This window comes from Megalops cyprinoides, chromosome 1 (assembly GCF_013368585.1).
Source record: "Megalops cyprinoides isolate fMegCyp1 chromosome 1, fMegCyp1.pri, whole genome shotgun sequence".
Lineage (NCBI taxonomy): Eukaryota > Metazoa > Chordata > Actinopteri > Elopiformes > Megalopidae > Megalops > Megalops cyprinoides.
Genome location: NC_050583.1, coordinates 66,831,403 through 66,852,614, shown reverse-complemented (window position 1 = coordinate 66,852,614; position 21,212 = coordinate 66,831,403). Strand labels below are relative to the sequence as shown.

The 21,212-nt window shown below is 39.5% G+C and overlaps 2 protein-coding genes across 3 annotated transcripts; one reads left to right on the top strand and one right to left on the bottom strand.

Annotated features, from left to right (window-relative positions):
• Positions 1 to 3,175: 3,175 nt before the first annotated feature.
• Positions 3,176 to 4,507, bottom strand: gemin6 (gem (nuclear organelle) associated protein 6). Its single transcript, XM_036550934.1, has 2 exons — positions 4,257 to 4,507; positions 3,176 to 3,707 (listed from the first exon to the last, which is right to left on the bottom strand). The coding sequence occupies exons 1-2, from the start codon at positions 4,382 to 4,384 to the stop codon at positions 3,335 to 3,337; spliced, it is 501 nt and encodes a 166-aa protein (XP_036406827.1). The 5' UTR covers positions 4,385 to 4,507; the 3' UTR covers positions 3,176 to 3,334.
• A 247-nt stretch (positions 4,508 to 4,754) lies between these two features.
• On the top strand, positions 4,755 to 20,076 carry LOC118788200 (serine/arginine-rich splicing factor 7-like). Of its 2 annotated transcripts, XM_036544150.1 has the most exons (9): positions 4,756 to 4,886; positions 11,691 to 11,871; positions 16,235 to 16,411; positions 17,433 to 17,507; positions 17,884 to 17,961; positions 18,065 to 18,118; positions 18,641 to 18,685; positions 19,525 to 19,560; positions 19,671 to 20,076. In XM_036544150.1, exons 1-9 carry the CDS (start codon positions 4,859 to 4,861, stop codon positions 19,723 to 19,725), a joined length of 729 nt encoding a protein of 242 aa, XP_036400043.1. In that variant the 5' UTR covers positions 4,756 to 4,858; the 3' UTR covers positions 19,726 to 20,076. The 2 variants fall into 2 exon arrangements, with proteins under 2 accessions (XP_036400032.1, XP_036400043.1); XM_036544139.1 differs by lacking the exons at positions 19,525 to 19,560; positions 19,671 to 20,076 and adding an exon at positions 18,812 to 18,911 and having other exon boundaries at positions 4,755 to 4,886.
• The last annotated feature ends 1,136 nt before the right edge of the window (positions 20,077 to 21,212 follow it).

Here is a 21,212-nt window from a genome sequence, read left to right as displayed (position 1 = left end):
GTGGTTATTGTTGAAGAAAACATCAACTGCAGGATTTGGGTACCCTGAATGCCAAAGAGCCTGCCTGTCCCTGGACTTGGCCATTGGTAATATCATGCTATTCTGGGTCATCATCTTGTGCGTGGACATAACCCTAACCATCAGTGCCAGCAGCTCTCATTCAATTTTCCACCGAATGCTAAACTTCAGCCACTAAAAATGCTGTCTCTCAACAAATTAAATCACCAACAAAACTATACATCCAGATAAAGTCAAATCCAGACAATTTTTGTAAACTGTAACAGAAAGCAAGTGCACACATTTTTGAAAGACTTTTGTAGGTTAACACCCATACACACGTGCGCATACACTCATATATAATTTGATTAATCATTTGAGGGTTTCTTATCTGTGCAATGTTGTTCAGCAATGTGAATGAATAGTTGAAAAAATTATGAAAAAATGATGATTTTATGAAAAAATTATGAAGAATAGTTAGAGAGTCTCATCTATGACTCCATTATTTGTAATGAATGTTGTCATTGCATCAACAGCCCACTGTTGCACAGGACACATCAAATCATGTATGTCTTTCTTTGAGGAAAAGGGATAAATAAAACCTCCTTTTAGTTTAATTATTCATGCTTATCCCCGCTAAGCTGCCCTCAATCTGCTATGAACAGTGTTCTCTCCCTCGTGGATCCAGGTCTCTCAATGAGAGAAGTGGGAGGAAGCCAATGTGAAGAAGCAGAGCTTTGCTCTGGCCAACACTGACCATCTGGCTCTGGTGCAGTCAAACAGTGTACTGTATATCACAGTCTGTTTCGCATCCAATAGGAGTCATTCTCTGAGTCACACAGAAAATGCCTTCTGCATCATTATCAGCCCATATGCACCAAGCAGACAATGCAGTGACAGCAAAGTAACAAGAGAAATGTTACATTACTGTAATTTCTGTCCCTCAGAGAGAGACCTTTATGTGCAGTTTGCATGCTAACTGGTTTAAAGAAAGCTTACAAGGTAGTTGTGGAAATAGGATCTACGGAGTTACACAATGCGAACTGATTGAAAGAAGAGTGATAATGACAAATGGAAGGGGTGAGTGGATTCACTTCTGTGTTTGGACCCCATTCACTCACTCTGTGCATTCTGTCAACTTGTCAAAATAATGCCACTATTATGGATTTTGTAGAATGCAGACAAGATCAGTTGGATTTAGCAAGAGAATATCCATACCAATGTATCTAGCATACACATAGCTTTGTTATCCTCAGAATTACATTGTATGGTAGAAAATTCTAGAGAAGAATCTCAGGTATACACTTACAGAATAGAATATACACCATATGGACAAAAGTATTCGGATGCCTGACCATTACACCAACAGGGACTGTAATGACATTCTATTCAAATACATACTGTATACTTTAATATGGAGTTGGTCCCCCTTTTGCAGCTATAACAGCTTCCACTCTTCTTGGAAGGCTTTCCACAAGATTTTGGAGTGTTTCTGTGGGAATTTGTGTCCATTCATTCTGTAGAGCATTTATGAGGTCAGGCACTGATGTTGGACGAGACGTCCTGGCTCGCAATCTCTGTTCCAGTTCATCCCAAAGGATGGGGTTGAGGTCAGGGCTCTGTGCGGGCCAGTCAGGTTCTTCCACACCGAACTCATCAAACCATGTCTTTATAGTCCTTGCTTTGTGCACTGGGGCACAGTCATGTTGGAATAGAAAAGGGCCTTCCCCAAACTGTTGCTACAAAGTTGGAAGCATGGCATTGTCTAAAATGTCTTGGTATGCTGTAGCATTAAGATTGCCCTACACTGGAGATAAGCCCAAACTCTGAAAAACAGGTGTGGCCAAATACTTTTGTCCATATTGTGTATATGTATGTATGTACAGAATTGTGTACCTGTACATACAGATTAATGTTTTCTTTCATCAAATATCATTGCAAGTGAAAACACAATGAAATGTTCCTATTAGTTTAGATGCTGGTAGGCTGTTAGCTAGATGTGCGGGGGATTTCTCTTTTTTTCGGCTTTTTAACAAGATTCAGATGAATTCAGACAAATTATGGATTTTCAGGCAGTGGAAGAATTTATTCACTATAGCATCTGATACAAAGGAATATAGATATCTATTTTTTCACCTGTTTTCTCATTTAGACACACATCTTATTTGGTCTATAAAGAACCACTGATTTTATTTTTTTTAACCTGTTTAACCTGTATTGTTGCGCTGCCTTCTTATTTTGCCATAACCATCCTTTTTGTATGCATATATCACATTATCATTTGTCTCCCTCCTCGGTATATCCCATGTATGATCCTTTTCATAATTACAATAACTGAAAGCATTTAACTTCTTGTAGTTTTTTCAGTGCACTATGTTACAAACTCACTGTGTAAGTTAATCAGTATTCTTGATAAAATGTGACTGAGTTCAGTTATAATCAAACAGTATTCTAATATGGAAACAAAGCTAGCCGATGTAGAACAGTGTGCACAGTTTCCCCTTTTACTTTGTCTAGCCAGCACATCTTGCACATCTGTGCTGTGAGCCGCTACAGGACTGCCCCAGAATAGACCTGAGCTGCCACCCAATCAATGTCATGTCATCATCATCAAGGGCCACCAGTCTCATCCCCACCCCCTTTCTTTACCTTGGTTTTATCAAGCACAGTAGTAGTGTGCACAGAATACATGCTCTGCTGCCCACATTTGGACATCTATAATTTTCAAAAGTCATGACATGTTTATCCTTTTGAGCAGTGCAATTTCTACAGCTGCACAGCTCCAAAGGACAACCATGGGTAGGAGCAAACATGTATTTTTTTTTCTGGGTCCCACGGGAAGAAATGTTTTCAACAGTGTAATGATGTGCACAAATCGCATTATACATATATTTAAATCCATGTTAGGTGTTCTTACTGAAAATGAGAGACCATAACCACCCAGAATTGCATTTGGATTTTCATATAAAAACATGTTCAACCACATGGAAATGCTACCTTTCAAGACTATTTTGCTTAGGGCTGAGGTTATTTAGCCATACTATTAGGCAAAATAAGGATTCATGAAGCCTATTTGACTAGGAAACATTGCGATCCAAACAATCAATTTGTTGTATGCCTTTTATATTTTATTAGAGAAGTGTTTCATTAACTGAAATAGGAAAAATATAATTGTGGCTTCAAGAACAATACATTTTGGTCACAAAAACTATATATCACATTACAGAAAAATCAAACCTGTACTTGGGTGTATACCAAATTTGCACAAAATAACGTACATAACATCTGTGTAATGGAAGTAACAAGTGCTGTTCTCTCGCATAAAAGGTCGGATGCATCATTGCTTGTGTTCGGGCCCAGGATTACTCTCCAAAAGACTCTGCACTCTAGACAAAATAATTTCATTGGAACTACTGCAGTCCTGTGGCCCGTACGGGGGATTAACCGTTAATACTCCAGCAACACACAGCATCTCGCCCTCCTCAGTAACTGGGATCCGGTTTTTCTCCAGCCATGCGCGCACGCATTCTTTCTTGCACTGCAACTCCTCTTTCGTGAGAACTTTACTTCGCTCTGGCATGAATACAGAGTTCAATCGCCCCACCATTGCATCGTCTCCTTCTCTCAGGATCTTGACTTCTTCCACTGCATGACCCATCACAGCCGTGACAGAAGCCTTCCCGGTCTCCTTAAAATTCACCAGGACGATACTACAAGAAATATTGGGAAATGTGGACACTGTAACAAGCACAGCACAGTAGAAATTCCAGAAATGCCGTGTTTTTATGTACGGCCATACTCAACACACACATCAACACACGTATGTTTGGCCACCTGCACGCTGTTAAGTGCCCAAGCCACTCAGAATGCTGTACAACCTTTTTGACAATTGATTGATTTGACAATTGATTTTTTTTACGACCAATCATTGCATGACATTACCCAGCTTAATAAACAATTCGTTCCAATACTACATAATAGTGACTTACCGTAACTAGCTCGGCGGCAACATTTGAGTATTTGACTGCGGTCTTAATCGCTGAGCAGCCAGTTTCCAAGCAGGCTAAGTAAAACATGGACCCGTTTGGCTGAGAGCACTGTATTCAATCAACTAATCAAGGTTTAGTAAGACTAAAATTTTGGCATTTACATTCAATGCTCGCAACCATACACGTATCTAGCCAGTATAGTAATACACTTACATAACCAACAACATGTCACCAGAATTTAAACTTATAAGAAAAATGAAAGTTAGCTACCTTGCAGAGACTGGGTCCACGGTAAAAACCCATCCTTGATACTGTTGTTTTTCGTCTGCTGTCACCATCACTTCTTTGTTAACGTATTTATACCACTCTAGTGGTTTTTTCTGACGCCACTCGTTCATGACTACAGCAATCACTAGAGAATACAATGCAGTTGTCAAATTGTATAATTAACTATCTAACGATCTTTTCAAGAAGGTGGCATGACTTCAACAAAACATAACACGATCGTTGGTACCATTTCCCAGTGCACCATGCGCTACTATTTAAAAGTGCAACACTTAAATATACCGAATGGAAACAAGCACGGCAGTTTAATTAGTCCGGAAGGGACAGGCAGAATATTTGACTTGTTTCATGGAAACGATTTTTAATTAATTTAAATGTATAGCATTTTCATCAGCAGCATATCCACCTTTTATTTTTTTTAATTTAATTTTTAACTTTGCATTCGAGATCGTTGCCATAGTAATATAGTAACGTCCCCATTGGTGTCGTGAAGAAATAGGCGCTAATGGGCACGCGCAGAAAGGTTTTATCCAGCTTTGGCCTTGGTGTCAAAGAAGCGGTTGTTGTGCAGCCGGAGTCGAAGTCTAATGTCTAGATACGGACGATACGGAGGAGGTAAGTCGTTAGCGAGCTCATATACTAACCATTTATAACAGTATTAAATTGTAGAAGTGTACGTAGTTTTCACAGCGCAAGATGTTTTCTGTCCAAATTCATACTGCGGTCAAGCTGCACACTAGCTAGTCAACCGTAATGGCGGGTAGGTAACTGGCAACCTAGCTAGCTCGGTTGCACGCGTGAAACAATGTCTCTCTCGTCACAGCAGCCAAGAGAGCGTGGGACGGCACAGTTTATATGTATTAGAATTTATGGGGAATGTTAACGTTAGCGAAGTGGGGGGAAAGACATATAAAATTAGTGTCACGGCGCTAGTTTGGAATCTGGTTGTTGCTAACATGTTATGTAGCACCAACGCAGAGGTAGCTGGCGTTAGCTTTATTATCAACATGGCACCCCCACGGTTAGCTGCCTAGCTAGATAGTACCCTCAAATCAGCAATGCATAAAAACCAGACGAGCAGTAGCAAGCAGGCAGCTTGTTAGGTTTCGCTGACTCATCCGTCATCATCATCGATTCTTTTATCGCAAATTGTGGTGCTTGTAGCCATTTAGCAAACTACTACCCTTTAGAGAAAAGGTAAGGGTAACCTACTAGTTGTCCGTCGACGGAGGTACTACCTGGCTGACTAGCTAGTAGGACTTGGGGGCACGGGTGGTTTTGATTGAGCTAACTGCCTGTTTTCACAACGGGGTATAGAGGGTCTGGGTCTATGCTTTCCTCGTATTTTTTTCGTTTTCTTTTGATACATAGTTGGCTAGTTAGCGATATCTGCTAGCTAAATTTGAGGCAGGCATATGCTAAGAAATAAGCAGATTACCACCTGGCAGGGTAAGTGACATTATCTGGTATTGTCAGCATTGTCTGTACGGTTGCTTCAGTTTCTGTTTATGAGTTTACATCATGAGCATTTTGGAGGAGAGTTCAAAATAATTTTCGATTTTGCCTGGGCCTCAGTGTTTTTCAACGGCACGTTTTCAATATTTCTGTGAGTGTGTAGAAAGTAATTTTTAGTGTCAATCTATCAAGTAAGCCCACAAAGTAAACGATATAACCTGAAATTTGAAATGGCACCAGCGTCTTCAGATATTCAGTTTTCCAGTATAGCCTTATTCATTTATTCCCAAACAGCGAATAAGTATATATCAGATTTAACAGCAGTACTAATACCAAATTAGGTCCTCTATTTGTTTTCATGAAATTCATCTCTTTAAAGTCAACGAGTTTCTTAACTTATGGACGGAGATCCACATATCTGTATTTGGTGAACTCATAAACCAGGGAGGAAAAAAGAGAGTAGCTCGGTATAAGATGCTGAAATTTATTAAAATATGTAATTTTTATGGGCAGCAGAAGTCATTATCAGAAGGTCATGGACGTTTAAATTAATAGCTGTATCACCGTTCATTTTGAGCAGCGTTTCCCAAACCTCTCCTGGAGGACCCCTTGTCCTGCTTGTTTTAGATCTTAAATGATCAGCTTGTTATTAAGCAGCTTCCAAAGTTCATAACTAGTTGATCATTTGAACCAGCTGTGTTTGAGCAGGGAGAGATCTAAAACATGCAGGACAAGGAGAGGTTTGGGAAACGCTGATTGAGTGTTTCGACTGCTCCTACTGGGTTTTACATGCCAGTTGGTTTACGGGCACACATTATATGCGCCTAGATGGGCATTTTTGCATTTTTTTTTAACTTTTTTTACGAGCAGAGCGGTTAGCCAGGAATAATTCGAACCCCGCTAATATCATATAGTTTTTCAAAAGTCCCTAATAAGAACCGGAATATATAAACTATGCGAAAATGTAAAATCTAAATCGGAGTTGGAAAGGTATGCTGCTTAATTAAACCGAAGTCCGTCACAGCATGCGAGTTTTCAGTATGTCACTTTGAAAGAGAAGGTAGTGACGCATTAATGGCGTTTGCTTTTGGTACTGTATTCTTCGTTAGACGCGTGGCAACTGAGAAAAGGGCAAAAGTGAAACAAGTTTTTTTTTTTTTTTCGTTGTTGTTCGCAAAGGCTTCATTAACAAATAAATGAACAATACAAGCTTAGTGATTTTACCAGACATAATTCCTGTTTACGTAATTGTTAGAAAACGAACACCTTGTCTTTAAGAGCCGATTTATCTTTTCTGTAATTCTGCTTTTTATGTAAGCGCAGAGGATTATGTGGAAAAATGTCTGTCAGTTAGCCGTTACGGAACACCACTCGACCAGTTTTTCCAGGCAGTGGGTTCTGTTTGTAAAACGGGTTAAACGGCAAACTCATGAAGCTGATGGCAAATGCTTTATAAATTTTTGTTTTCCGTTGAAACTTCTTTGAAAAATACATTGAATATTTTATCAAGAATGATTTTTTTCCCCTTCTTTATAGATTATATTAAGTCTGTTTATTCAGTAATTGTGAGCAGATGGATCACCCCTTTGTTTGATTGTTGATTGTCTTGATTGTTGTAGTGTTGGGCCCGCAGTAGCTGATATACTAGACCCAAGTTCTTAGTGCTTAGTCTGCAGATGCGACTAATTTCTGCATGATGGTACTGTAGCTGTGAATCTCTTTTTAATATATATGAGGTTTTTTTTTTTTTTTTTACCAGCCTTTATAAACACTACTCAGGTGTGCAGATGCCACTTTGATGGTCCACAGTAGCTACAAAAATAAATCTGCACATTATCCCTGTGTGTGTGTGAGTTTATTGCATGGTCAGAACAATCTACAGTCTGAAGCAAACTGGTGAATTCTTAAGGTGAATTTCACTCTAGATTTGAATTTGACTGCTTTCTAGCCAGTCTGCAGTTATTTCTAAATTTTTCCCTGCAAGTTCAACTTTAATATCCTCCCCATGATATGGAATTTCATAAACCTTTGATGCAACCATTATGTTTCTGTTTTTATTTGTTTTTCATATTGGTCGAACTTCCTCTGGGTTGAATTCTTAGCAGGTTTAACAAACAATGCACAGAAAGCACATCCTCTGAAATGAATACACAGTGGCATGATACAGCATCATGATAGCTAGAAGAGTGCAATAGAGTGTGTATGTTTTGTTCCAAGCTTGGGCTCTGGAGGGATACTGTCAGGTTTTGATAGAACACATTTTAACATCTTCTGTTAGGTCTGTTGGAGTGTTTGTAGGAAAAGGGAAAAATGTTAAGATGACATGACCAACAAAATCCTGCTGTCCAGCAACAGTTAAACTGTAAGATATATAGTAGTTTAGGACTTAACTAGTAGGTCCCACATTTTCTTAATTCTGGCCATTTTTTTCCATTTACAGAATAAATACAGAGCAAGGGAAAACTACACTTAGCAGAAGTACTTCTAGTACAAGTTAAATTGATTATGCAATATGCAAGTATTATGGAAAACTGCAGTACTGTTGTGATAACATTTCATTGGTTGATTCAGTCGAATATTTCTGTTGAAAAGGTCTTGTGGATGTGGCCAGTAGTGATTCTGCATTTAAGTTGGTTGGTTAAATTGAATATATATTATGGTCAAAATGCCTAAGTATTTTTTTTTTGTTGCATCTGCCATTACATTAACTCCAAATTTCCTGTGTGGATATTAATGTTAACACAAAAGTGTTTCTTCTATAGGCTATATATCTATATATATCTATATAGTAAGGTAATGGTAGGCTAGAATCACTGCAAGCAAGAAGTGTCAATATGGGTCATAACTTGGTGCACTGCTCAGTAGACCTGAACAAGGTAAGGCATTACACAAACCAAGGCTAACAGACGTCAGTGGTCTGAAAGTTGGGGAAGGCCTATTATATAGTTCAAATCAGCTCACGATAACCTTTATCCTGTAGCTTAGTCTTAAATCAACTGTAAAAGTTTACCTCCAGTCTATTTGAGACTGTGTCAGGTTTTACACTTTGGTTTTTGCCATTCCATTTTAAATGTAGCCTAAGGGTGTGTTTTCAGTTTGAAGTAATTTTTTTTTTTCTTATGTTGCTCTCGGTGTCATTGGAAATTAGACATTTAGAGCTGTTCTTTTATGTTCTTGGGTTTGCTTTTGGACATAGCACTTGAAATCCTATTCAGATCTGACAAAGCAGCGGGGAGTTCTGTTACAAATGTTTGGCACATTTGAACAGAATCTCAGGTGCCATGTGAGTAGTCCGGCATGCTTCAATTTTGGAGATAATGGAGGTACAAAGTGTCAACTTTTATAACCGTAATTTATAGATCGCTTATAATTCAAAGAGCAAATTACCGGTGTAATTGTCTGGAAACCCCTGCAAACGCGGGTCTAACCCTGTGAACATTTTTAGATGAGTTCAACTGACTTAAATGGGAAAAACCTGAGAGATGCTTTGAGAACATTTGAAAAGAGAGAGATGTCTTATGTAAAACATGTTAAACATGAGGACTTGATGTGGCATGAAGTATTTGCAGCCTTCCTGATTTCCTCTTTTATTGCATGTTTCTCTCACTGAATGGTTTCATATCATCAGAAATTATTAGACAAGGGAAACCTGAGAAAATGCAAAACATAGTTTTTTAAATTATTTCATTCATGTAATAGAAAAAGTCACCAATTACCCGTATATCCCCTGTGAAAAAGTAATTGTCCTCTTAGTTCTGAAACAAAGAAATCAACAAAATTTTAGTTAACATTTAGATTCAGGTAACTGAACACAGCCAGGCTTGATTGCAACCAGCCCTGTTGAGTTTAAATGGCATATATATTGAACCTTACCATCAGAGAGAAGCAGTCACCACAAAGCTTCTACAGGCACACAATGCCACGATAAAAGGAAATTTCAGAACAGCTGAGAAAACAGTTGTTGAAATATGTCAGTCTGGAAAGGGTTACAAAGCCTTTTCTGAGGTTGTCGGACTCCACTGAACCACAGTGCAAGCCATTATCTCCAAATGGAGAAGACATGGAGTAGTGGTGAATATTCCCAGGAGGAGCTGACCTGCCAAAATTTCTCCAAGGGCACAGCAACACCTCATCCAGGAAGTCGAAAAAGATCCCAGTAAAACTTCCAAAGAACTGCAGGCTTCTCTAGCATCAGCTAAGGTTAGTGTTCATGACTCAACAGTAAGAAAGAGACTGCAACAATGGGCATCATAGAAGAGAAGCAAGGTGGAAGCCACTGCTCACCAAGGAAAACATCAAAGCTTGTCTAACGTTTGCTAAAAAGCACCTGGATGATCCCCAAGAATTCTGGGATAATATTGTATGAACAGATGAGTCAAAAGTGGAATATTTTAGAGGGTGCAAGTCTTCCTATGTCTGGCGTAACGCGAATATAGAATTCCACTGTAAGAACATCATACCTACAGTGAAACATGTTGGTGGCAGTGTGGTGGTATGGGGATGTTTTGCTGCCTCGAAACCTGAATGACTCGCTATCATCGAAGGAAGCATGACTTCTGTGTACCGGGAAATTCTTAAGGAGAATGTCCGGCCATCTGTGTGTGAGCTGAAGCTAAAGTGCAATTGGGTGATACAGCAGGACAAGGATCTAAACCAGCGTTTCCCAACCCTGCTCCTGAAGGCACACCGTCCTGCATATCTTCTATCTATCCCTGCTCTACCTACCTGACTGAACTCATCAGTGGCACTTTTGATTAGCTGAGCACACCTGATTTAGTCAAGCAGGAAGGATACATAGAAGATATGCAGGACAGTGTGCCTCCAGGAGCAGGGTTGGGAAACACAGATCTAAACCACAGTGGCAAGTCACCTGAATGGCTGAAAAGAAGCAAAATTAAAGTTTTAGAGTGGCCTACTCAAAGTCCCAACTTGAATCCAATAGAAATGATGCGGCAGGACCTGAAAAGAGCAGTTCATGGTCGAAGACCTACCAGTCTGTCAGAGTTAAAGCAGTTCTGCAAAGAAGACTGGGCCAAGGTTGCTCCACAGAGATGTGCAAGGTTCCTATCAAATCACAGGAATCATTTAATTGCAATTATTGCTGCTAAGGGTGGTCCAAACAAACATTAGGTTTAAGGGGATGTTTACTTTTTCACATGGGTGATATGGGTATATGTTAACTATTTTCTCTGAAGGAATAAAATACTGCATTTTGTATTTGCTCAGGTTCTCTTTGTGCAATATTACATTTTAATACTTTTTCATGCCACTGTATACTGTACATGTATGTATGTATGTATGTATGTTTTACACACACACACAAATATATATATTTAATATAATTAGTATATTTTATATATTAGAATATTTAACACATATAATATATACACACATGTGCAGGGATATATAGATGTGGTAAAAAGATACTGATTGTTTTATCTGTTGTTTTTCTTATCTGGTAGTGATGACAACTCTAATTGCTTAATGCACTTACTCTCACGCATTTAAGTGTGACCTGTGCTCATCGTTAGTACTCAAGGTTGGGCTGAACCTAGAAGCGTATGCGTTTTGAGTTTTTAATCATGATGTAATGGGATATACAAAACGCACTGTTTTAGACAGTTACAGTTTGCATTTAGAAATGGAAGTCTTGTTGTCCCGTTGCAGTGCCCTGATGCATAAATTAATTTAACCCCACGGCATGTAGTGCCAAAGGGCAGTAATATGCTAATCAGTTTGCTGACCTCGAAAGGATTGCCCCAAAGATGCTGAAATGTAAGGCAGATAAACGCTGGTTAATTTAACCCAGATTTCAACCCTAACTTGACTTCTGTTTGCAATTACTGTCAGGAGACATTCATGCAGAGCAAAGAATGAAAAGCAAGTCTATGGTGATGGATCTGAATTAGTCTCCAAATACACAGAACTGGAGTTGCAGTGCCACCTCTTTATTTTTCCTTCCAGAGACTAAGGTTTACGTGGGTAACCTTGGCACGGGTGCGGGGAAAGGAGAACTAGAGCGAGCGTTTGGTTATTATGGACCGTTGAGAACAGTGTGGATTGCTAGGAATCCTCCAGGGTTTGCCTTTGTGGAGTTTGAAGACCCCAGAGACGCAGAAGATGCTGTCCGCGGCCTGGATGGCAAGTAAGTGAATGGCACTGAGACCCTGTTGTGGCTCTAGTCCAGACCTCAGGGACCTGGAAGAGAGCCCAGCGCCTAATACTTAAACCCTCTTGCACAGGACTACTCATTTGAAGTGCCCTGTGAGCTGAAAGTGTTCAGGGGGTTTCTGATTGACGTTTGCAAATCAGTGATGTACAGTAATTTGCTCTTTTGAAATATAGAAGCGTTACCTTTAGGTTAATCCTTTTTAAATACTTCAAGTGCAAACATAAGTGATACCTTTGTATTAATATGATAAGGCCCTGACTGTAATTGTTCCAGACGGAGTATGCTTCTTCAGTGAATTTCCAACTGAATTGGTTTTAAGCCAGTACTCAGTGAAAATTACTTAAATGCTAGGGATGCACCGATATATCGGCCATACATCGGTAGCGGCCGATATTCGGCCTATAGGCAAATAAGATGACATTCACCAATGGCAGTAGCCGATGTTTATGTGTCGCATCAATTTTGCGCTGGCTAAATGTTGTGTTAGTTATTTTCGGTCCGACTCGGACAACAGTAGACTACCCAGCTGCATTTTCGGAGAAGATCCAGTAGGTGATACTATAATTAGCCTTATTCACATAGCAGTCATTTTGCGCTTGCGTCATGCTCAGGGTGGGAGCAGGGTAACTCTTCAGTCAGCATCTATGGCAAAGTGGACCATAAATTTGACGTGTCTGTATCTACCTTTTGAAGAAATAAAATAAAAATGGCCAGATGGGTCAGCAAAGATCCCTTAAAGAATTCAAAAGAGATACAGTTGCTGGATTTAAAAGTTATATCCACTAATGAATGAATGACCTGGCGCACTTAATGCTAGCTAGTTAGCTAGCTAACGGTAAGTTACTAGCTTGCTAGTAAACGGTACTTAAGATCAGAAGTCAATACCTTGGCTTGTGGTACAAATGTTAAAATTAAGTATTTGTTCATAAGAGACATGATGAAGCTGTATTGGTATAAGTAGCAAAGTGTGAAAGTCAAATTAGCTAGCTAGCTAGCTAGCTACTTCCACATTCAGCTGAAAAGTACAAATACCACCTTACAAAGACAAGTCTAGCTAGCTAGCGAGCTACGATACAAACAAAAAAATAAATTAACTAGCTAGTTACTATCACATTCTGTTGACAAATACCAATATCACCTTGCAAACAAACATATTGCTAGCTAGCTACAGTAAAAACAACGTAGAAAAGTAGCTTGCTAGCTAATTTGGCTTTCATGCGCTTTGCTCAGCTGTCATATTACTAAGAGCTAGCTAGCTGTCAAACTAATAAAGTCTCATCACGTCTCTTCTGACGAAATAGTAAATTTTACCACACACACTTCAAGCAATTTGTTCTGACAACTTTAGTACTGTTAGCTAGCTAGCTACCAAATTAACATTATAGTTGGGTAGCTAGTTAGCTAAGTGTGCCAGGTCTTTCTTTAAACATTGGTATCGGCATCAGCTATTGGCCAAATTGTTATTTTAAACATCGGTATCGGCCCAGAATTTCACAATCGGTGCATCCCTATTAAATGCTGCTCGGTTAAAGGCTAAGTTCAAGGGGAACCGGATGAAATGCTTTGTAGGGTTGTATCCTTTCAACTAAACATAGTGATGACTAATTGCAAAAATATTTGAACATAACCACGGTGGTGGCCAGTGAATAGGGACAGGGTTACTCATTAATACCCCTTTTCCACTGGTGGAACTGTGCTGAGTCAAGTCAGCCACACTGGAATCTTGCTGGTCAACAGAGTTGGTTTTCCATTGTAGTACCTGAAGTGTATTGCATCATAGATTTCAAAAGGAGACGTGCTATCATTGAGTGGTATTCTACAGAGGAAAAAGTTTCCAGAGCACTCATTTCCCATAGCCAACAAACATGAAAAAATACTTTTATTTTATATTACATCATCTTTGAGTGTCTAGCCTATGGCCTCATTTTAAATAAGCCTTAGCCAGACCTACATAAGCTGCAGAGCCCAGCTGATGTGTCCAGTTCTTGGTAGGAACGGGCATTTTGAATACCTTTAGTATTACAGTTCTCAAAAGTGAATGAAACCAGGTAATTTTTAATTAAAAAAAAAAAAAAAAAAAAAAAGCTGAACAGCAATATCAGCCAAGACTGGTAAAATGTTTTTTTTGTCTCATTGTTCTTCTGGCTTTCTCCATTAGTTGTTGTACTTGGTTACTCTTGAATATTTTAGTTGGATAGTCTTATTTAATATGGCTCCCCTTATATGTTAACATTTAGTATTTAGCAATGTTAAAAATAACATGTCTTAACTTGAACAGTAAGTTGTGCTTTTATTAAAATAGAAAGTAAATATTTCTCAGTAAAATGCCTTCCGTGCTTGTCAAATGTCAGGTAGAGAAAAATCACTTTAAAAATACGCTGCAGATGTCCAAACCTAAACCGGAAAGACTGTCCACAGCACGTAAAGGAGATTGTCTTAGGATTGACTTGTACAGTATAGCTATTGGTGCTAATATTTAAAATGTAGCTAATTCCAGTGCATGGGCATTCAGGGGATTACTGCAGTAACAACAGTAAAGTGATGTATTTTATGTTTTACATGGCTGTATACTGTAGGATGCAAGTTCACAGACAATATCAACCCTCCTTAATAGCTTGCAGGTCTAAAATGAAAGTGCAGTTGCTTGCAGGCGTATTTAGAGCTGGCTTTACTAATACACAGTTTAAAGTTCACTTTTTATTCAGTTGTCCAATTTCAAAAATGATGGGCCTTTGTCTGCTCACCTTCTTTTCATGGTTACATTTGAGATGCCCAAACTGATGTTAGCTTGTTAGCTACAACAGTACTGAATGATGCATCAAGATAGATGACATGTAAAGCCAGCTTGCTAGCTGTCATAGTGAAAATGGACAAGTCAGAGAATGCCCAATTGTTAACTGTTATTTCATTAAAATCTAGCTAGCTATTAATGCATGTTAACTTGGTATTGGTTGTAAAAATGAGAATTTGCATGCTATTGCTTCTTCCTTGCAGATGTTAGTAATATCAGTACATATGTGTTGTTTTCATGAACAACAAAGACCCTCCCTAACTCAGGCAGCAATCACACGACACTGATGTGGTGTAGGTGTTCTGTGCCCATAGCTACTGATCTTGGATTAGAATCCAGATTTTGCTCTGAATAGTTGAAGTTGGGGTTTGGAGAGGGCAAGATGATCCTGGATCTGTTGTCTAAGGCAGAAAGTAGCTGACTATTACAGTCCAGTGAAAGTTTGACAAGAGGGTGTGAACAGCATGATATATGAAATGGCCAACGGAAAATAAAACCATGATGTGATTAACGATGTTACTTACTTAGCTATTATGCAATATCTGGTGTGTAAATGGTATTTTCGGTCATCTGAACAACAGAAAGATTATGGAAAACCACCTGGAACTTTAACTGAGTCTGCCTGGTTCCAGCTTTTCAGTGGAAAAGGAGTATTAGTTTTTATATTCTGTTTTATATGACAGAAGTACTTTTTGCGGTTCATCACTCAGTACACAGATGAGTGTAATTATTCATTCGGATGAATCTGGAAAACATCTGAATGGATTCATGGAAGGGTTAGGTCTTTGCTCAGAACTGATGAAAATCAAAACATTCACCTCTGAGACAATGTAGGTCTGTTGTACACTCCATACGCAAGTTTTAGTCTTGATTATTGGGTTTAAATGTAAAATTTTTTTTTAATAAATCTTGAGTTTTTCATTTGTATATATACCGACAATTTTTTGAAAGATGTAGCAGACGTATTATTTTTGGTGAGGTTTATGTGTGGCCATAATTCTTTTTTTGTGCCAGACCTCATGTGTTGGAATAACGGCAGTTTTTTGTCTTGCTGCAACACTTTGACAGAAATGCTTGTTCCTCATCTGTCAGTTGGAGCATTGTCAGCTGCACTTGGGAGACCCATGTGGGCTGACAGGCCTCTGTTTCAGATGCCTGTCTTATGCAGACGCCTCATTAGGAAGAGCTTCCACTCCTCCTCAGATAAGACTGAGATGTGGAAGAATCCTCTTTCAGTAGCGTCAGTATGTATACCTTCAGCATTTTAAGTTGTTTTTCTGTCAAAATTCACACAATTCCTTGAGCCACCTCAAAGCTGAAAAACTTCAGTCAAGATGAGTGAAGGAAGCTGGGTTACAATGGAAAAAATGCAGTTTGTGTGTCCTGCAGAATAATATTGATGGAGCATATGCTGTTTGTGCTGTAGGAAACTCATGTCACAGGGTCCCAGATTTTGACAATATGCCTGTCTGTTTAAATTTTATTTTTTTTTTAATTCGCAAAGTACTCTTAATATTTAGACTTCTCTGGCACTGTTTATTTCAGGGTAATCTGTGGCTCCCGAGTTCGAGTTGAGTTGTCTACCGGAATGCCGAGACGCTCTCGCTACGACCGCCCCCCCACCCGTCGACCTTTCGACCCCAACGACAGGTGCTACGAATGCGGTGAGAAGGGGCACTATGCCTACGACTGCCACCGCTACAGTAGGCGCCGGCGGAGTAGGTAAGTACACCATTAGAACGTGCCGCTCTTCAAGATCTATCGGTCTTTCTGTTCATTGTCGATTTAAAGTAAATGTGGAAAAAAAAAAGTAAATATAAAAGTGACATGGCTGTATGTTGACATGAATGTATAAATCTGTTATTATTACTGTTGCTTTATTGTTGACTTTGACTTATTTTCTTTTCAAGTATTACAATTCTTTTGTAATGTTGTTGCGATATTAATAATCCACCTGGTCAAAACCTTACAGGTTTCTTCGTTTGATTCAGAGTGTCACGAGCCTTTACCATTTCATGAGGCATCTAGCAAATTCGACACTTACGATCCTTCTAGACCTTGAGGTGATCCGCATAAGAGGCCAGACCCCTCGAGCGCCTGCCACTCCTAGCTGCACCTTAAGATTTCATAGGGGGCAGAAAAAGTGCCAGATGATCGCCAATCCGATAAATTTGGCTATGAATTGGGCCACGGTTTATAAAGAGGAACGACCCGGTTGACCGCAGTCCCGTCTAGAAAAGCCTCCTCGCACCTATCAAGCCTCAATGAAGCGATTTGGCTGTCAGTACGATCATCGTTAGATCGAAGAACACGACTAGATGCAGAGATCGGCTGATAGATACTTCTAGATCGCCTAGATCTGCTAGACCTTGGTCCAAAGAGGGTCGACCTGCAAACTTGCAAGGTTTATTTCAAGTACCAATTAATGTGTTTTCATTTTCTTTGAATATTAAAAATAATGTAATGTACTGCTTTTTTTTTATTTTATGAGACTGAAATGCCTGCTTTATGCAGACTGTATGTATGTATAGACTGAAGTAACATGTAAAGACTCTTTACCTTTTTGTACTGTGTACGTGTAATACTATTTCTGTTGTACTGTTATGTGTTTTGAGACAGCAACAGTATAGTGCTAGCGTGATGTTTTAGTTTTTAAGTGGAGCAGAGGCAGATAGCGGACAATGTGCTGCTCTCCAGCCATACGCTGGCATGCGCTGATCGGACTCTTCCTGAATGTGGTCAGGTCCCGCTCTCGGTCGCATTCCCGTTCCCGGGGGAGGAGGTACTCTCGCTCACGCAGTCGCAGCCGCAGCAGGAGGTGAGCCCGTCGCTGACCCGCGTCCGTCCCACGCTCCCCGCTGACCACTTCTCTTAGTAGCCATCCGAAAGTATTAACGTTGCTGTGCTGCAGTAGCACAATTTTAATTTATTTGTTAGCAAATTTCCAATTTGCTTTCCTTGTGCAGGGGTTGCTTAGAACGGTCACAAACTTTTAAGCCAGTCTGTCTGGCTGTAGTTTTGAGGTGTATGACTGGAGTGTTCAAGCTGGCATATGAAGCTTACCTTAAGGTCCAGAGGATACAGATCCAGCAGAAGAATTTTCATTGTTGTATTTCACACATGGTCGTGAAAGTAAGTGTTTGTGTCTGAAGCACATATCTTCCATTAATCATTTCCTGATCACTGGGTTTCAGGTCAAGATCCTTTTCTCCTCGTAGATCTCGGTCCAATTCTCCAAGGAGATCTCGGTCAGTAACACCCAAGAGGTCCAGGTGAGTTCACTTGTACAATAAGCGATGGTTACGGTGACAGACACGATTGAATTGTAGTATTTTTTAATTTTGATCCTTTCTTTTTCTATTTTCTCTTTGTCAGGTCTAGATCAAGGTCTAGATCAAGGTCCCGATCAGTTTCTCGCCCAAGGAGCAGGTAAATGATTTTTCATCTGATTTCTTATTTCACTCACTGCTCCAGTAGTTTGGTGTATATCATGAATATCTCTATCACACATCTCATTTTAGCAGCGGTATTATCATCCATTTATTATTGCAGTAACATGTGCTTTCCACTGCTGACCACACCTTATTCGTATTTATAAAACAATGATAATGTCTCTGTCAGCATACAGTCTGTCATTATAATATTGAAGTTATCATTGTCAGAACTGTCATATTAGAGACAAGACAAAGCTGTTATAATGTACTCCTAGGGTTGCTCTAAAGATTAGCTGCACGTTGAATTTAATGTTTTCTTATGAAGGTCAATTATTTTAAAGTGAACCCAAGGGAAAATGTGTGATAGTGAAAATTGTGATAGGACTGGCAGTGTCATTATGATGTCTGCGTTTTCCATCCAACCATCCCTTGCAGTTGTTTTCATGTACACGTGTTCCCTGTACCTTTTTAGTCCTAAATGAATGAGAGAACCAACTTGTGCTAACATGTTTCCCAGGTCTGGCTCTGTTGGCAGGTCCAAGTCTGGGTCTCCAGACAGGAGGTAAGCCAACTATTTAATCACTACGACTCTTTTCTGCTGCTGTCCTGGTATCTGTGTGCTTCCCATCAATTTACATTCTTCTCTTATTGACAAATAGGAGTTTTTTTTTTTTTTTTTTAACCACAGACAGAAAACCATGAAACTGGCTCCCGATTGTATCAGTCGGTCAAGTTATGTTGATTTCACTTTGTACTTCTCAGTGTGCACTATTTTTCGTGACTGAATGTGTCATTATAATACAAATTAGACATTTATGCAATATTAAAATTTACAATATACAAATGGGGCAGCCACTTAAGTAAAAATACAAATTTGGGGGGAAAAGATCATTTTTGTGGTTTCCATTTTGCGCTTCAAAAAAAGAAAATCTGTAGGATGGAAATGCACAGAGGTCCTAGCTGTCAGTAATACCCAGTCTGGGGGGTGCATGACACCATTTAATGCATGCTTGGTAACAGTTCAGTGCTCATTGTGAGTGTAAGCGCTCATCCATTGTGTGTGTCAATGATGCCCGTCTTGCAAGTGTTGAGATGAAGGACAGATGAGTAAATTTGCTTTAAAAAGTTACTTTGATATGGGAGCTTGTGTTCTCTGACTTGTTCAGACACTTCACATACTTAATTTGCGTGCCAGCCATATGAATGTTGCTCATTTTAACTTGCATTAGCAATTTGACGTAATATATGTCAAATATAAGGTAGTGGCAGTGATTTGAGTGCCCAGTTTTAGCTTCTAAAATTCTGCCTGAATGTACACCAGACGCATGGCAGTGCATGCAGTTGACCAGCAGGTTGCCACTTACTTTAATATGACTAATATGAATTTCTGTTTTTCCCCAGCCGGTCAAAATCTAGATCATCACCTCAGAAACGAAGGTATGTTGTTCTGTAGGAAAAGGGGTGTAAGAGAAGCACCTCTTGACGCAGACACCGCTCAAACAAGAAGCCGAAGTGAAATTAACCCCATTTTCTCTTCTTCATTTCAGTCGCTCCCCTTCAGGAAGTCCTCGCAGGAGTGAGAGCTCAGACAGAGACGACTAAACCTTTTTTTTTTGTGTGTTTTTTTTTTTTTTTTTTTAAGTCAAAGCACCTCTTTTAGAAAACAAGCTTTGTTTACGCAGTTGTATGGGATTCTCTCCCTCTCTCTCTTTCTGTCTATCTTTGAAATTCCATTTGAAAATGTGTTGACTTGTGTTCCTCTCGGTTCATATTTCACCCCCCCCCGTTCAAAACAAAAGCTCAAAATAGGAACAAAATGCGACCCAGTTTGGAGGAATTTTTTTGGTTTGTTAGGGAAACAGTCGGTTTCATTTTTACATGTGGTTTTTGTGGTGCTGTAGAAACCATATAGAGACTGACTGGTTGTTTTTGTATGGGCACATTAAATTAAATTTTGACTCTCAAGTGGTGTCTGAGTAATGAATCTGTATGTGATAATTGTGAACATATTGCTACACACATTCACACTGCCACCTGTAGAGGGAGCTGTTGTTCTGAGATTATTTGGTCAAGTGCTGTGTACCGCTTCATATTTTTGTAATGAGTATTGAATTTAATAAATCTAGTATTCAGAAGCAGGTTAAGAGAATGTAACGTAGGTGTTGTAGCAGCTATTGTGGTCATTGTTGACCTTTTTTGCTGCTTATTACCTCTTCATACGTTTAATTTGAATATTGCAGATTGTGCTCTGTGCTGCATGAACATTTTATACTATGACATGATTGGTACCTCTGTTTAGCAGGCTTTCAGTTTTTTGACATTAACTTATTTGCATCATGTTTTAAACAGTTCATGCATACAACTGTTCTGCTTTATTTTCGATCTTCTTAAAAGCAATTATTCTTAAAGAATATACTTCAAATTGAGTGGTTGGCATCAAAAAGCTATTTGCATAATGGTACCCCAGCAGGTGAGCGGCAGTTCTGCGGACAGAAACGCCTTGTTGATGAGAGAGGTCAAAGGAGAATGGCCAGACTGGTTCGAGCTGACAGAAAGGCTACAGTAACTCAGATAACCACACGATACAATTGTGGTGAGCAGAAGAGCATCTCACCCTGCGCTCACGCCGGCAGCGACTGCGAGCGTCAAAGCAGCCAGAAGTCATTCATTTCCAATGGTCACTGAGTGACAAGGCACATCACGTCACCTGGTGACGCGATCGCTGCGACTTGGCGACAAAAAAAAAAGGTAAGCAAAGTTCAACTTTATGCAAATGAGCAGCGACAGAGTCGAGCGACGGCCAATCAGGGCAGATGCGTTCCTCATATTCTTTCACTATGAAACGTTTTCTTAAACTTTAGTTCCTATATTAGCATTTTAGTTCCCACAGCGGCGATTTCGAATGCTACTTTGCGGTCCATGGTGAAACGGTAGTGTTTGAAGCAAGCTCACACTTCACAGGAAAATAAGTTCCCTCCAAAACATTTTTTTCAGCGGGAATGCACCTGATCTGTGGGTTCATGCTTATAGTGGGCGATATATTAATAGGCCTGCCTTTAAGGAAATATAAACATATAACTCCTTGATGA

Bases quoted from the DNA above. Each gene is read 5' to 3' on its own strand.
- gemin6 (XM_036550934.1), bottom strand. From the start codon at position 4,384: ATGAACGAGTGGCGTCAGAAAAAACCACTAGAGTGGTATAAATACGTT. The intron at 3,708-4,256 runs GTAGCTAACTTT...TATTTCTTGTAG, and splicing joins GTGGACCCAGTCTCTGCAAG to TATCGTCCTGGTGAATTTTA.
- LOC118788200 (XM_036544139.1), top strand. From the start codon at position 4,859: ATGTCTAGATACGGACGATACGGAGGAG. The intron at 17,508-17,883 runs GTGAGCCCGTCG...ACTGGGTTTCAG, and splicing joins AGTCGCAGCCGCAGCAGGAG to GTCAAGATCCTTTTCTCCTC. The intron at 18,686-18,811 runs GTAAGCCAACTA...TTTTAACCACAG, and splicing joins TCTGGGTCTCCAGACAGGAG to ACAGAAAACCATGAAACTGG.